The sequence below is a fragment of the Anser anser genome (assembly GCF_964211835.1).
Source record: "Anser anser genome assembly, chromosome: 26".
NCBI classification, from domain to species: domain Eukaryota; kingdom Metazoa; phylum Chordata; class Aves; order Anseriformes; family Anatidae; genus Anser; species Anser anser.
In genome coordinates, this window is record NC_139747.1 from 346194 (window position 1) to 359579 (window position 13386).

Sequence of the window (13386 nt, forward strand, 5' to 3'; positions counted from 1 at the left end):
TACAGCATTCTGTTATAAATTTAAAATAAATATGTATGGTTTTAACTTCATCACTGTCTAAGAGGCTTTTGGAGTCTGTATTAACAGAAGTCGTATAGGCATCATAGACAGAAAACAGCAGCACATAGTTAAGCGTATGCAACAGCATAAATTGCTTGCACTCCTCATCAAAATAGTTAATATTTTACCTAGTTCACGATGTTGTTACTTCTTTATATTTCCTATGGTAACCTTGTTTTTTTTAGTCATCAAGAATGTCAGTGCCAATGCAAAAGAAACCATAGGGTAATTAATTATTTCTGCACACCAAAGGTAAAGGTTGCGGAAGGATGAAGGGGAATACATTTGTTTACAATCCTATAGAGTTATGAAAAACTAATCACAAGAGATATCTTGTCAAAATCCCTTGAGTAGTCTGGCCTTTGAAGAGTTGCTGTGTAGCTGGGATGCTAACTTGAAATTTAAACTTCTCCAAGAATTTTCCCATATCTTGTTGGCACCTGCAGAGAACAACTAACAGTTCCACCACTGCTCACTGCTGCAGAAATGCGGCCTGTCTGCTTCCAAACTGTTAGCAGAAGAATCCCATTTTCTTCTGAACATTAGTAATGCTTTTCTCCACAAGTGGCTCAGGAGCTTATATAAACTGGAATCTAAGAGAACATAGCAGGTGGTGTAGCCCGAACATACTGTCATGTTGCTGGTTAATTTAGTGGCAGCCTGAAAATAGTTCAGTAAAGGCATTATTCTCTTGTGAAAGTGCATGAACCCCCAGAGGAAAAGAGCAAAAAAAAATGATTTGCAACAAAATGCTGTTGCCAAACTGTACACTGTCTTCACGAAAAAGCAATCCCTTGCTATCTGTTGGTTGCTGTATGTAGAATTCTGATGATTTAACTGTTAGCTTGTGATGTGAAAATAAAAAGAGAGTAGAAGAAAAAAGGCTAGTTTTCATCTCTGAAATACCAAACAACAACAACTAATTTTGTAAGGCTGACAATAATAATCTACTGCAAATTTTGAAACAAAATAGACTGCAGACTGACACTCTGCTTTCTAGGAAAACAACTGGGTTTCACTGTTATGTACTGAGTCGTTTCAGCAATGCGTGAGTAAGTATAGTTATGCTTACTCACATTATTCTCTGGAAATTACATTTATGTATTCATTAGCTTTTCAGAATTTAGCACCACAGCCTTGGAATTTAAGGCACTGAAGTACCTGAATTTCCACCCTTCCACTCAGGAAGAGGTGGGAGAAGAGATTAATTTGTGTGGCGAATCCAACTCTGGGAAGGGCAGAGCTCCACAGTTTGCATGAGAGGAACAGAACTGTTTGTACAATACCTCGTACAAGAGCACCTCAAACTCCACTGGCTTCCCAAACAGTTCAAGTAACAAGCAATTCATGTTCATACTGAAAAACCTATTTGTTAAAACATCAAAAGATTTCCTCTTGCTCAAAAGAGAAATTTCTCACCACAAGACATTGAACAAAGCCATTCAGAAAACACCACTTTGTTGCTTTATCAACTGTCTTCATGACGTTTCTTAAGATTTTTTCTTTTCTGAAAAGGGAAGCTTGCATGAATCTTTACCCAGCAGTTGTCCTTTAAGATAACACTGAAAAATGTGTACCTGACTTCGTGCATACACAGCTGTTTTAAAAAAAGGTTAGGGAACTGCACGCAGCACGTAACCACGTAGTATAAATAACAAAGTGAGATTATTTTAACCAAGTACAACCTAGGAGAGAATGCCATTATTTCGTAAAATTAGAATTTGCTCTTTGCTCTTTTCTGCCAGCTTTTGACAGACACTAGGTCCAACGCCGTACACCTGCAGGGCAGAGCCATGCTGCTGCCTGTATTAGCCTAGGGTGGATGCTCCCCAGTGGGTTCCCTCTGATTCCAGTGACAAAGAGCCAGCTCTGTGGAGCCTGCTGCAGAACCAAGACCAAAATACATTGAGATCCCAAGTTATCTCAGTGCTCATGCTTTGGCAACATATTTCTACACAATAAACTAAAGATTATCACGACGACGTGCGTATCAAAGATGTAGAAAGTTACTGAAATTACCTCACAAAGCCGCCTAAGGAGAGAGCAGTTTTCGAGCACGTGCATGTGAGTGGTACGGGCACGGCACGCGGCTCCGCACGCCAACGGGCACTGCTATTTCAGAAAACACCACGTCAGTGTCTGTAAGGCAGAAGAACCGCGCGTCGCCGCTCCGGACACGAGCTCGGCTGAGCCCCACACGCGGAGCTCCCTCCCACCCCGCGGGCCGTGACCACCCGCCGGCGGCGGGGGCCCAGCCTCTAGCCGTGCCCCTGAGGCACAGCCTCGCGCCTCCGGAGCGCGGAGGCCTTCCGCAGCCGCGCGGCCCCAGCTCCCGGCAGGGCGTTGTTTCCAGTCAGCCTTCACCGGGCGCCGCCGCCGCCGCCGCCTTCCCTCCCCGGCCGGCCGCGCACGCCCTGCCCGCACGGCGCCCCAGGCCGCCCGCGGCGCCCGGCTCCGCCTCTCCCCGCCGCGCGCTGCCGCCCGGGGCCCGGCCCGGCCCGGCCCGGCCCGCCGCCGCCCCTAGCCCCGGCCCCGGCCCCGGCCCCGGCCCCGCCGCCGCCCTCTCTCCGCGGCTCCTCCCGGCCGTGGCCGCGGTGCCGGCGGCCGCCCCCGCCCGCCGCGCTGTTCCCTGCGCGCGCCCCCGCCCGCCGCGGGCTGTTCCCCTCGCGCGCCCCCTCCCCCCGCCGCAGAGCTCCGGACCCAAGATGGCCGCCGTGTCAGTTTCGGGCTTCGCCGCCGCTCGGCCTCGGCTTCTCGGTTCCCGTCTCTCGCGGGCCTCGGTAAGGAGCGCTGCCGGGACCGCCCCGGCTCGGCTGCCCGGCGCCGGGGGCCGCGTGGGCAGGCGGCCGGCGAGCCCGCCGTCGGGTGGAAGGGGAAGGCCCGCCGGGCGCACCAGGCTCGCGGCCTGTTCCGGCCCCGCCGCCGCTTTGCGCCAGGCCCGGCCCCGGCCGCCCGCCGCTCCGGGGCCCGCCGGGCCTTCGCCCCGGGGGGGCGGCGGCTGCGGCTCGGCGCGGATGAGGCGGCGGCGCGGGCCGCGGGGTCGCGGGGCGAGCCGCGCTCCGTCCCCGGCGCGGGGAAAGGCGAGGAGGCGGAGGCGGGCGCGGGCCCGGCCGAACCGGTGCGAGGCGCCGGGCTGCGCCGCCCCGCTCCGGGGCGCTCGGAGCCGGCGGGGGGCTCAGCCGGCCGCGGGGGCCGCGGCCTGCGCCCCGCTTGCCCCGATCCCGCCGGCGCGAGTCCCGCGGCCGAGGCAGGCCGCCCTAGGGAGAGCCGCGCGCGGGGCCCGCCCGAGGGAGGGATGGGGCTGAGCGGTAGCAGGTGCAGGGACCGCTCGTCGCGCGGGGAGCGAGCGACCGCTGGGACAGGCCCCGCATCGCCTCGGCCTGGCCGGCGGTTACGTAACGTCCCGGGCACGGAGCTCCGCCGGGGGCCGCGCTGCCTCCGCCCGGAGCCCTCGCGCAGCGCTGGCCGGAGCCCACCGGGAGCGCGGCCTGGCCCGGCGGGCGGGCAGGTCTCCCGCTCCGCGCTTCCCTTCACGTGTGTTGTTGGCGGGGTGCAAAAAAAGAAAAAACAAAACCAGAACTCTGGGCGAGTGCTGCAGCCCTCCTGGTGTGAACGGTAGTTCCGAATCTTTCTGGTACTGGATGCCAGGAGCTGTGCAATTGAGTCTGATGTCTGTATGCAAATGTGTTTTGTGTGTTGATAAATTCTTGAATACTTACTAGAAAGCAGAATGGAAGAGAACTGTGTTGATGACTAGCTTATGACTAAAACTTCCCTTGCAGGAAAATCATTATCCGTTTAATAAACAGTTTACAAATTCTTCGGGGATAGTGTACTTTTACAGTAGAACTTCAGCACAGCATACTGTTATCACACTAAGAAAAAGTCTTTGTTAAAGAGAACTAAAGGCTGTGAAGTAGAGCCTCCTACCCTTCCATCTGCATCTTTAATTAGCAATGACATAAGCATTTGTTTTTCATTTGTGTAGGGTCACCTGTTACTTTGTCTCCAAGTGTTTTCAGTGTGCCTCATCTATGAAAGATTATAATGTTTTAGTCTTCTTTTCTGCACTCTTTGGAAGTGGAACATTTAATTACAGTCTCAAGCTGTGTTTCTTCGCTTTTTTTCTTGATGGAACAACTGTCATAGCTTTTCTTAGCGGGAGGGAGTCAGACCTATGATTACGCTCTTGGAAGAGTTCTGAAAGTTCCTTGTTGTTTGCTCAAGACTCTTGATTATTCCGACTGCTTTCTATTCACATTTCAGGCAGTGTCTTCCGTGTACAAAAATGAAGAGAGCTGCTGGTTTGTTTTCTTTTGTTTGGTTGGGTTTTGATTGTGTTTTTTCGCTTATGATTTGTATATTTGTAAGATCCTTGTGTGTTTTTTTTAATGTTAAGGTAGGTTGTGCTCAGCAGTGATATAAAACTTGTTGTAGAGTTTATGCTAACTTATGGACTGAAATTAAAAGGGCACACTTTTTCCTCTGGGTTGTATGGAGTTAGTTATTGCAATGTTAAACCATTTTTCATTAGCAGCGAAGATAGAATCTTAATTATTACTTCAGTGTAACAGAACTGTAGTAATGGATTAAAACTCTGCAGTGTGTGTAACGAATTAATGTTGGCTGCTATTTTTTTTAACGGTTCATTGGAAATATCTCTTCTTGCTCTCTTCCAGGCTTAATGTTACGGTTCTTCTGATTGTGAATGTGCAGGCCAGAAGCTGAGGTGAGATTTGTTGAAATCTTTCTATCTTTGTGGAAAAACATTCTTGGAATTTATTTTGGGACTTGTTGGAAAGAATGAGGAAATTTCTAATAGTTTTGCTTTCCTCTCTGCAGTGTGAAAACAATTAATGTTTGAGAAAGGAGGAGTAATTCAGAACAGAAAACGTGTATGCTATGGTTAGCTGTTTCCCATCATCCGAGAATCTGTTTTCCCATCGTGTGAAACTTGTTCAGCATCGGGATAAAGGATAACGACTCTATGGATATACAGAATTCTTCACCATGGTAAAACTCGCCAACCCGCTGTATACGGAGTGGATTTTGGAGGCAATCAAAAAGGTAAAGAAGCAAAAACAGCGTCCTTCAGAGGAGAGGATATGCAATGCAGTGTCTTCGTCACATGGTTTGGACCGCAAAACTGTTCTGGAACAGTTAGAGTTGAGTGTTAAAGATGGAACTATTTTAAAAGTCTCCAACAAGGGTCTCAACTCCTACAAGGATCCTGATAATCCTGGGAGAATAGCACTTCCAAAGCCCCGGAACCATGGAAAGTTGGATGGTAAACCAAACGTGGACTGGAATAAACTTATCAAACGGGCAATTGAGGGCTTGGGTGAGTCTAGCGGCTCGTCCTTGAAAAACATTGAGCGCTTTCTGAAGGGTCAGAAAGATGTGTCTGCATTATTTGGAGGTAGCGCTGCCTCCGTTTTTCACCAGCAATTGCGATTAGCTGTCAAACGTGCTGTTGGCCATGGTAGGCTCCTTAAAGATGGACCTCTGTACCAACTCAACACTAAAGCAACCACTAATGCTGAAGGGAAGGAGAGTTTTGAGTCTCTTTCCTGTCTGCCTCCAGTGTGTCTGCTTCCCCATGAAAAGGATAAGGTAAGGCCCAATTTACGCGAGCATCTTTGTGTATTTGATGAAATATGTCAGTGCAGAGTCACAATTTGAAGTCGATTTGTCTAACTTGCATCTTGTAAGGCTGAAATGCTGAATATGCTTTGAGGATCCTACTCTGTTCAAATTTCTGAGCATGATCTATGAAACTTGAATAGGTGATAATTTGTACGTTGGACCTGAAAACTGCAACCGAAAAACCGGCGATTTTACCTCTTACGTTTTGGTACACCGGAGCTTAATGGATGCTGACAGGCTTACTATACAGTTACGTTAGTGAACCGTAGGAAGTAAGCCCCCTATTTTCAAGATAGAGTGGATTTGCAAAGCAAACAATATCATCTTATTTTCACGTTTTTATTTTACTGATTCAGCTGCTTATCTGAATACAGATAACATTGCAAAGTGCTGATGAGCAATTGTTGCCTAATACTGTCATAGAGGCTTTAAGTGTTTGCAGTGAAGAACTTGGTTTCTGTCCCCATACGGCTTTGTTGTGAAATATAAAGAGAAGGTACATAGGATATAGCAGTTGAAATGAGGAGTGAAATCAGAAGATGTAGAGAGCAAAGGAAATGTTGTAATGAACAATCGTGGAGTTGCACTCTCTTCTGTGTGTCTTACGCCCATCCTTGAACGTAGTTCATTATACAAACCAAAGCAATTTTCTGTTGTTTTCTTTTATTTTCATGCTTTCTTTTTCCACTTTCTTCCATCCTTCTGCGTGCTTAAGGTCTTTGACCCTCCACTCCAACCTCGAGATCAAGTTTGTTGGAGTGAAACTGATACCGTCAGTATCTTTCCTGTCCTTGTTACGCTGCCGTGGGAGTGGAGTAAAACTGAAGTCTGCTTTTGTTTATTGAACATCAATTTGCCACTAATTCATATCTTTGTACTACAAATCTCCAGGACTTCTAGTACTTGAAATTTACTTTTTCTATACATAATAGATACACTCATCATCAGTGATGGGAATTTTTTTTGTTGTCACCTTCAGTGATGAGGTTTTTGAGTGTGATGATCATGGTTTTTTTTGCTAATTAGGTTCACTCTCCAGTGAGAGGGCTTGTTTATGATCTCTTAGGGTTTGAAGAGGTAAAACTACTGTAGGAGTCTTCCTCCTAAAAAATCTGAGTATCTGCTTTATCACCAGTAAAGATTCTCAGAAGTCTTCATTTAACTGTTCAAGTTCTACTGTGGATGGAGTACTTGCTAGTCAGCATGCTGTGTTGCGTGCTGGTGGAATGTATGATTAAGTAATAATATGTTGAAAATTCCAGCAGCTTCCTTAAGTACTCTGTCTAGATCTGTTTCCTGTGTACTACTACAACTATATCCGTAATAAAATTGGTAATGAAAACTGATTATAAACAAGCCTGGTACACGTGGGAGCTGAATTGAGAGTGGTAGTAACAGTGGAAAATATTAGCTGTGCTTATTATTATTAACACTGTGTGTTTCACAGCCTAATCGGTCTTGCGATGTGCCAAAACTCAGAACCAATTTGATATTCTTTCAGATTAAGTGTTCCCTGTTTTTTTCTTAGAACAGGACATATTGGTGTAGTGAGTGATAACATGAGCTACCATAAATATTGAATTTGGTTTGGGGTTCATTTCTGTCCCTTGGTGAAATATATGTGTCAATTTCTAGTGTGTGCATGTGCATAGAAAAATAAACATGCACATAGGTATGTGTGTCTGGGGCAGTTAGGTATGCTTCTTATTTCTTCTCTACCTGCTCAGGTCTGAGTAGCTTGAACAATAAAAGGGTTGTTAATAACAATAGAAGGTGTTATGTGCTGTAAACTTTTAAACAGTAACTATAGTGGAAATCTTGCAAGGGATTTCCTCGTTAAATTCTGGTCTTTTTTTTTTTAGTCTTTGAAATAAGACCCTAGATTTCTGCTCTTCGTGTACCATTTCTGCGCTGTATAAACCATGTTGATTTTCTTACTAGTTTCTTGAGTCATTTAGAAGATACTGTATTAAAACATCTATGTAAATTCTGTCAGCATTAATTGGCAAGTCAGAGGAAGCCAAAAGATCATTCGTATTCTACAGGAATTTTAACACACTTCTTTCTTAATGCAGACCCTATGTGATAATTTTTCTGCACTCTGTCTTGTATTAAATCTCAACCGGTTATGCACGTGCAAAAGGCTTACTATGGTATAATATTTTTTTTACTTGGTTCTTGAGACTGGCGAGGTTGTTTGTTTTCTTTCATGGAATTATGTAGACCAAATTCTTCAGGAATATCACTGCCCTGTTTCTCTGGTTCTTAGAACAGTCATGGCAACAATGTGAACAAACCCTTGGCCTCCCAAACCTGAGAAATCCTAATGACCTTTCTCATACTCACTGTCATTATCTTTTATCCTTGCACTGTTTGGTCTTTAACATCCTTTAAAGAACTCTTTGTGTATTCATATGATCTAAATTTATAATCCTTAAAAGTAAAATATTTCTTTGTTTCATTTCAAATTACAGTTTCCTATCAGCTGCAAGTGCTTACTGTCCGTGTTTGATAGCATCACTTTGTTAAGATGCCTAACAGTGAATGTTCAGTTCTGGATATTTTCCTTTGTATTATGAAATTATGCTTACGTGGTGGGAGATCTATGAAAGCTGACATTTTAATTTTATTTTAAAAGTTTAAGTAGTTCTATAGAAGTTTGTTTAGTAAATATTACTTTTTTTTCAAGCCTTTCTTTCTGTGTTCTGTGAATACCTCATTACAGCATTCAGGCAAAAATACAGCAAGCTACCATGGTTCACTAGGTGGTAATGACATGCTGCTGACAATAAAGTTTTGATATCCTTGGCCTGAGAAACACTACTTGAAAACAAGCAAATAAAACAAAACTTGCTGATGGGTAGAGTTCAGTGCTGAAGCTTGCTGATCTGTTAGTGACAACGGCTGACAAAAAGTTGTCTTTAATTTCAGTTTTAAGTGCTGAATGTGGCTCAACTCACATGCAAGCTTAATGGAAGTGGCCTTTTCTTTTTGTTCCTATTCCCGTAGTTTAGAAGGTAAAATGGGAATTGCACTTATGTGCAGTTGGATTATGTGCATTGTATTACTTGGGACATCTTGGACTAAATACTGGAAATGACTTTGGCACCTGTCCTACAAACAGTACCAGACTGGTAAGATCCACAGTACCTACTGCTGTTGTGGAAAGAAAAGTAAGAGAGGCTGGATGGCAAGTTGTTGCAATACCTAGAAGTAAAGGGAGTTCATGCAGAAATTGTAACGAAAGAGAAGACCGTTGAGCGTGTGCCTCGTGGTTATGTACCCGGTAAGCACTATCCCCTCAGAACACCTGGAAGTGGGGAGGTGTCAGGCCTCTCGCGTTAGGTTAACCAAGGAGGTGATAAGTGTGGAGCAAAGAATATTCTGCACTGAGTCCGCTATCCATCAGTGACTTCTCACATCTGTAGGGAATAAGCGATACTATACAGGCTGAATTTTGAATTACATAATCCCACAGTTACAGTGCGACTTCTACTGTAAAGCTCTGACTAAATATACATGAAAATTTTCTTTAAAGTTTCTCACTTCTGTTTCATGTATAATTAGCCTACTTGCAGACTGAAACAGGATTTTACTCTTTGAAGTGTTTTTTCTTAAGGAAAAATTGCCGTGTCTAGCATTTGTTCAGAGTAAGTTTTATTTCTTAAAAATTCCTGTAAATTATTATTTTAAAAAATGCTTTTTCTGAGGAGGTTTTAAAAAAAAAAAGGCATAAACAATGGTACTGCTTTAACATATGCTGGGTATTGACATGTCTTTGGGAATAGAAAGGCTTGACAGAAAACATGCAGAAAGTTCTTAGGGATTATCTAGGTGAAGCTTTCTGGGGTATTTCACCACTGCTTGGTTGTGACTTGGATTAGTGATTCTTTTGTTTGTGGCTGGGGCAGGTGCTGCTGGGATGGTAGGTAGTTGATCTCTTTTTGTACTGACTCCAGGCAGCTCTGCCAGAGGTTACCACAGCCGACGCAAAGACAGCAAGGGGCGTTTGGCTCCTCAACTGATGTCGTTTGTAGCCCGGTTTCTTGCTATGAAATGAAATTGTTGGTGTAAGTTAATGTTCAGTGCTGTGAAATTCAGCTGCAGCTGGAGGGGGGGAAGGAACCGGGAGTGAAGTAACGGGGCAGCACAGAGCACTCGCCTCTGTCGTCACCCCGGCTGTGAGCGGGCAGGGCAGCAGAGGCCTCGATGTTGAGTTGGCCTTGCAATCTGCCATAACTTTGCTTTCTCGGTGCCACTATTTCTTTGCTTCCTCTTTAGTGCAAAAGGTTGCATTTGCCAGACAATAAAGACTGATTAGTCTCTTTTATAGGCACTTTATCTGATATACTTTATTCGTGCATTTGAAGCATGAAAAGTAAAGAGTGTCTAATGCTTATGTGTGGCTATCAAATGTGTGTTATATGTTTAATAGTGAGAAACTTCTCACGTGGTTGTGTGCTGCATCTTCAGAATGTTTCAGGGAGATTGCAGTACTTCAGGAGTCTTTTTTGGTCAGAAACTTTGAAACAGATAACTGCTGGTTTTGGGGTGTGTTTGTTTGTTTTAGCTGATGGACAGTGTTGAAACAGAAGAGCTCACTAAACCTGTGCTGGTCTGGAAAGTCCTGGGTTGCCTTTCTGAACGGTTCTAGCTGGTGTGGTAGCCTTTATCTCTAGGGATCTATTACCTACTAGTTCAAGTCTTACTGCATTGGCACTGTGCAAATGGGTATGAAAGGCATCTCATCTTAGAAAGTTTGGCATTTCATGTAAAATACCAATACTCCAAGGACATAAAGCAGGAGACAGTGTAATCTATGTAACACATAGGAATCGTAGCGTGTTAGCTACAATTTCTAATCCCTTTAGTTGCTACAAAAGAATACACTCATGATATCAAGATGGAGAAAAAAAAAAGGGTGCTTTGTGGCACTACTTACTGCAGTGTCCATCTTCTTTTAAAACCATTTAGAGTGTTTTTAAATTTGTGTAATATGATGGCTAGCAGGAGGAACCCAGCCACAGCCTGAATTCTAAGTTCAGTCAAAAACTAATGGAGGTGTAAGAGATCATAATGTAGTATTTGTGTTTAAAAACAAAACAAACAACAACAAAAAAACAGGTAATCTGTTACCTTATTAATGCAGCACTTTTTGAGAAATGCTAAAGCTGTTATTGCCAGAATGCCAAAGTAATTTTCATTACGCTGTGTATTCTGCTTATCCACTCACTGTAAACAACAATAGTAATAACTTAAATAGGAATAAAATTTACCCTTCGCGTGGTCTGTGCTTGATTTTTTTTTTTTTGCGGTGTTGCTACAATTACCAAGTACTGTTTAATATTTAGTACAATATTACCACAATACTATGGTATTAATTGATCTCCATTCACACTGTGAAGTGGCCTTCTATGTCATTTAAACTGGATAGGGCTGTAGGTAAATATCTAAATATTGTCCTGCAGTACAGCTAAGAGTATAAAAACATTCTGCAAGTGTTTCCTGGAGGAAAAAAATGGTGAGAACTTCTCTAGCTGAAAAATAGGAGGAATATTTAGAACAGACTCCCTCTGCTGCTGTCTTGCGTGTTCCCTTTGGCATGTCTGTCTCCTAGCTGTGTGTTGCTATTTATATGCCGGTACTTACCAATCATTTTAACTGGGGGGTTATTATAAGTGCAGCATCCTTCAGGCTTTTTCTATTGCAAATAGTAATTCTAGATCCTTTTGTGCCCTCGCTGTATTTACATTGCTTCTTTTCAGAAAGTTTATATGCTTTGAGGGCATCATAGTTGTTTCGGCCATTTAGCATACAGTAGCTGTTGCTGTATTGTGCCGGTTTTAGGTTAATACCTGTTAATTCCATGTCTTAAAGCAAAGAACTGTCCCAGTACCGGTGAGGAAATTATTTGTGGATTGGTTTGTTCTGGGTGGAGTACACAAAGGATCTGCAACCAGGGCACTGTAATTACATTTTGAGAGCTCACCCTAGTTCTCCACAGGTGCTCTTCAAGCTTTGCTCCCAGCTGGAGAAGGATTAGGATTTGCTCTCTCCCAGCTGGCTCCTTGGAAGCAAAGATTTTAGCTCTGGCTAAAAAATGGTGGTTGATAACAGATGGCATCCATCTGTACTCTGTAACTCTGGAAACCCAAGTGTTGAAAAATTACCTTGAACTTGATTAACTTGATGAATGAACAAGTGAAGTAGCTCATAATAATAGAAAAAACATAAACATATCAGAAACTTACTCTCACGGATGCTATGGGACAATGTCTTTAGGACAAAATGGTGCAGAAAGATACCAAGACGTGGTCTGGCAGAATTTGGAGCATTGGTAACTTAAAGGCGAAGGTTTGTGACTGTGGAAAGACATTAGGTGTTGTAATGGAGTATGTTCCTCGGTGGGGTGCTGCTGAGGAGGAGGTGTTTGTAATGGTGTGCTCTGACACAGCTGAATATAGGGTACCTGTCGAAATAGAATGAGGTTGGCTGAATCCCTGTTGTTAGTGCTTTCTGTGCTGGTGATTGTTAACAGATATGGAAAGACACATCTCTGAAGTTTGGTTAATAAAGTAACCTTTTTACTACAGAGCTTTAAAGTATGGACAGGCAGGGAGGGTGGATGATGGAGAACATAGCTAAATAAACGACAGCTTTACTCCAGAGTTAGCTGTGTTATGTAAGGGGAAAAGAAACAACAGGGAAAACGACAGAAGTTAACTTTCTCTGTGCCCTTCCCCTAGTGTCCCAGCAATTTTATCTTACAGCGGTGGTAGGGAAAAACAGCTGAAAAAGCTATAAATATTAAATGAAGTCATATCATTTTAGTCAAAATATGGGTTCTGTGTTCTTACAGTAAGCACAAATAGGCGATCAGCAGAAAATCTAGTAAACAAATCCTATACGTGGCAGGTTGCTGAGTCCCTTGACCTCTGTCCTGTAGGTGGGTAGCTCTGTTTTATTCCTACTGCCTCTTTAAGGAGTTGCAAACTAAACTTATTCTAATGAGTTAATTTATTAGTTAAATTATTAGTTAATGAGTCATGTTAGTCTTTGTTTCACCTATTTAATTTTTTCTTTATTTTTTGCGTAAATCTGGCTTAACTTCTATATCCTCATCATTTTTTCTGGCTGTGTGAGTGCATTTCCCTGCATTTCCCCCGAATACTGTTCTGTGCGTTGGACAAGAAATTGTAGCTCGTTGCTAGTTTCGTTGTCCAAGAATCTGTCAGTCTTTCCATTGTTGCTGCTGTTGTGGTAAACCTGGACTTGTAGTGAGATTGAAAAGAAGGGAGGAAGAAGGGTATCCAAAAATAGTGCTCATGCATAGCAAACAAAATCCCATTGATAATCTATTTCCTTGTTTTGAGTTCATATTGAAGTTGATTTCTGTGCAGACTTGTGCATGAATGACGAGTTACAGGTTAAAAATACTGAGCTTTTCAAATATGTTTCTATGACGATTTACGAATCACCAAAACTTTTAATTATCAATGTCTATGTCAGTTCATTGTATTTAGGTAAATGCCTATGATGCTGTTTGATGCTAATGAGTTCTGTGGGTCAAGAACATGGGACTTTGTTAAATCTTACTGTGAGGTATGTTGTAAGATGAAGATTTTGGTAGTGCAGGGTTATATGCAGAGCGGGGTTTGTTTGTTTCTTCCTCCAGTCTAG

General features: G+C 43.5%; 1 protein-coding gene across 1 annotated transcript in view; it reads left to right on the forward strand.

Moving 5' to 3' along the window:
- The first annotated feature begins 2702 nt into the window (after positions 1-2702).
- KAT6A (lysine acetyltransferase 6A) overlaps positions 2703-13386 on the forward strand; it is a 44498-nt gene continuing 33814 nt past the window's right edge. Inside the window, exons 1-3 of the mRNA XM_083811483.1 lie at positions 2703-2840; positions 4740-4789; positions 4903-5673. Of these exons, the coding sequence (XP_083667609.1) occupies positions 5071-5673 (603 nt within the window). The 5' untranslated portion in view covers positions 2703-2840; positions 4740-4789; positions 4903-5070. The remainder of the gene's footprint in view (positions 2841-4739; positions 4790-4902; positions 5674-13386) is intronic.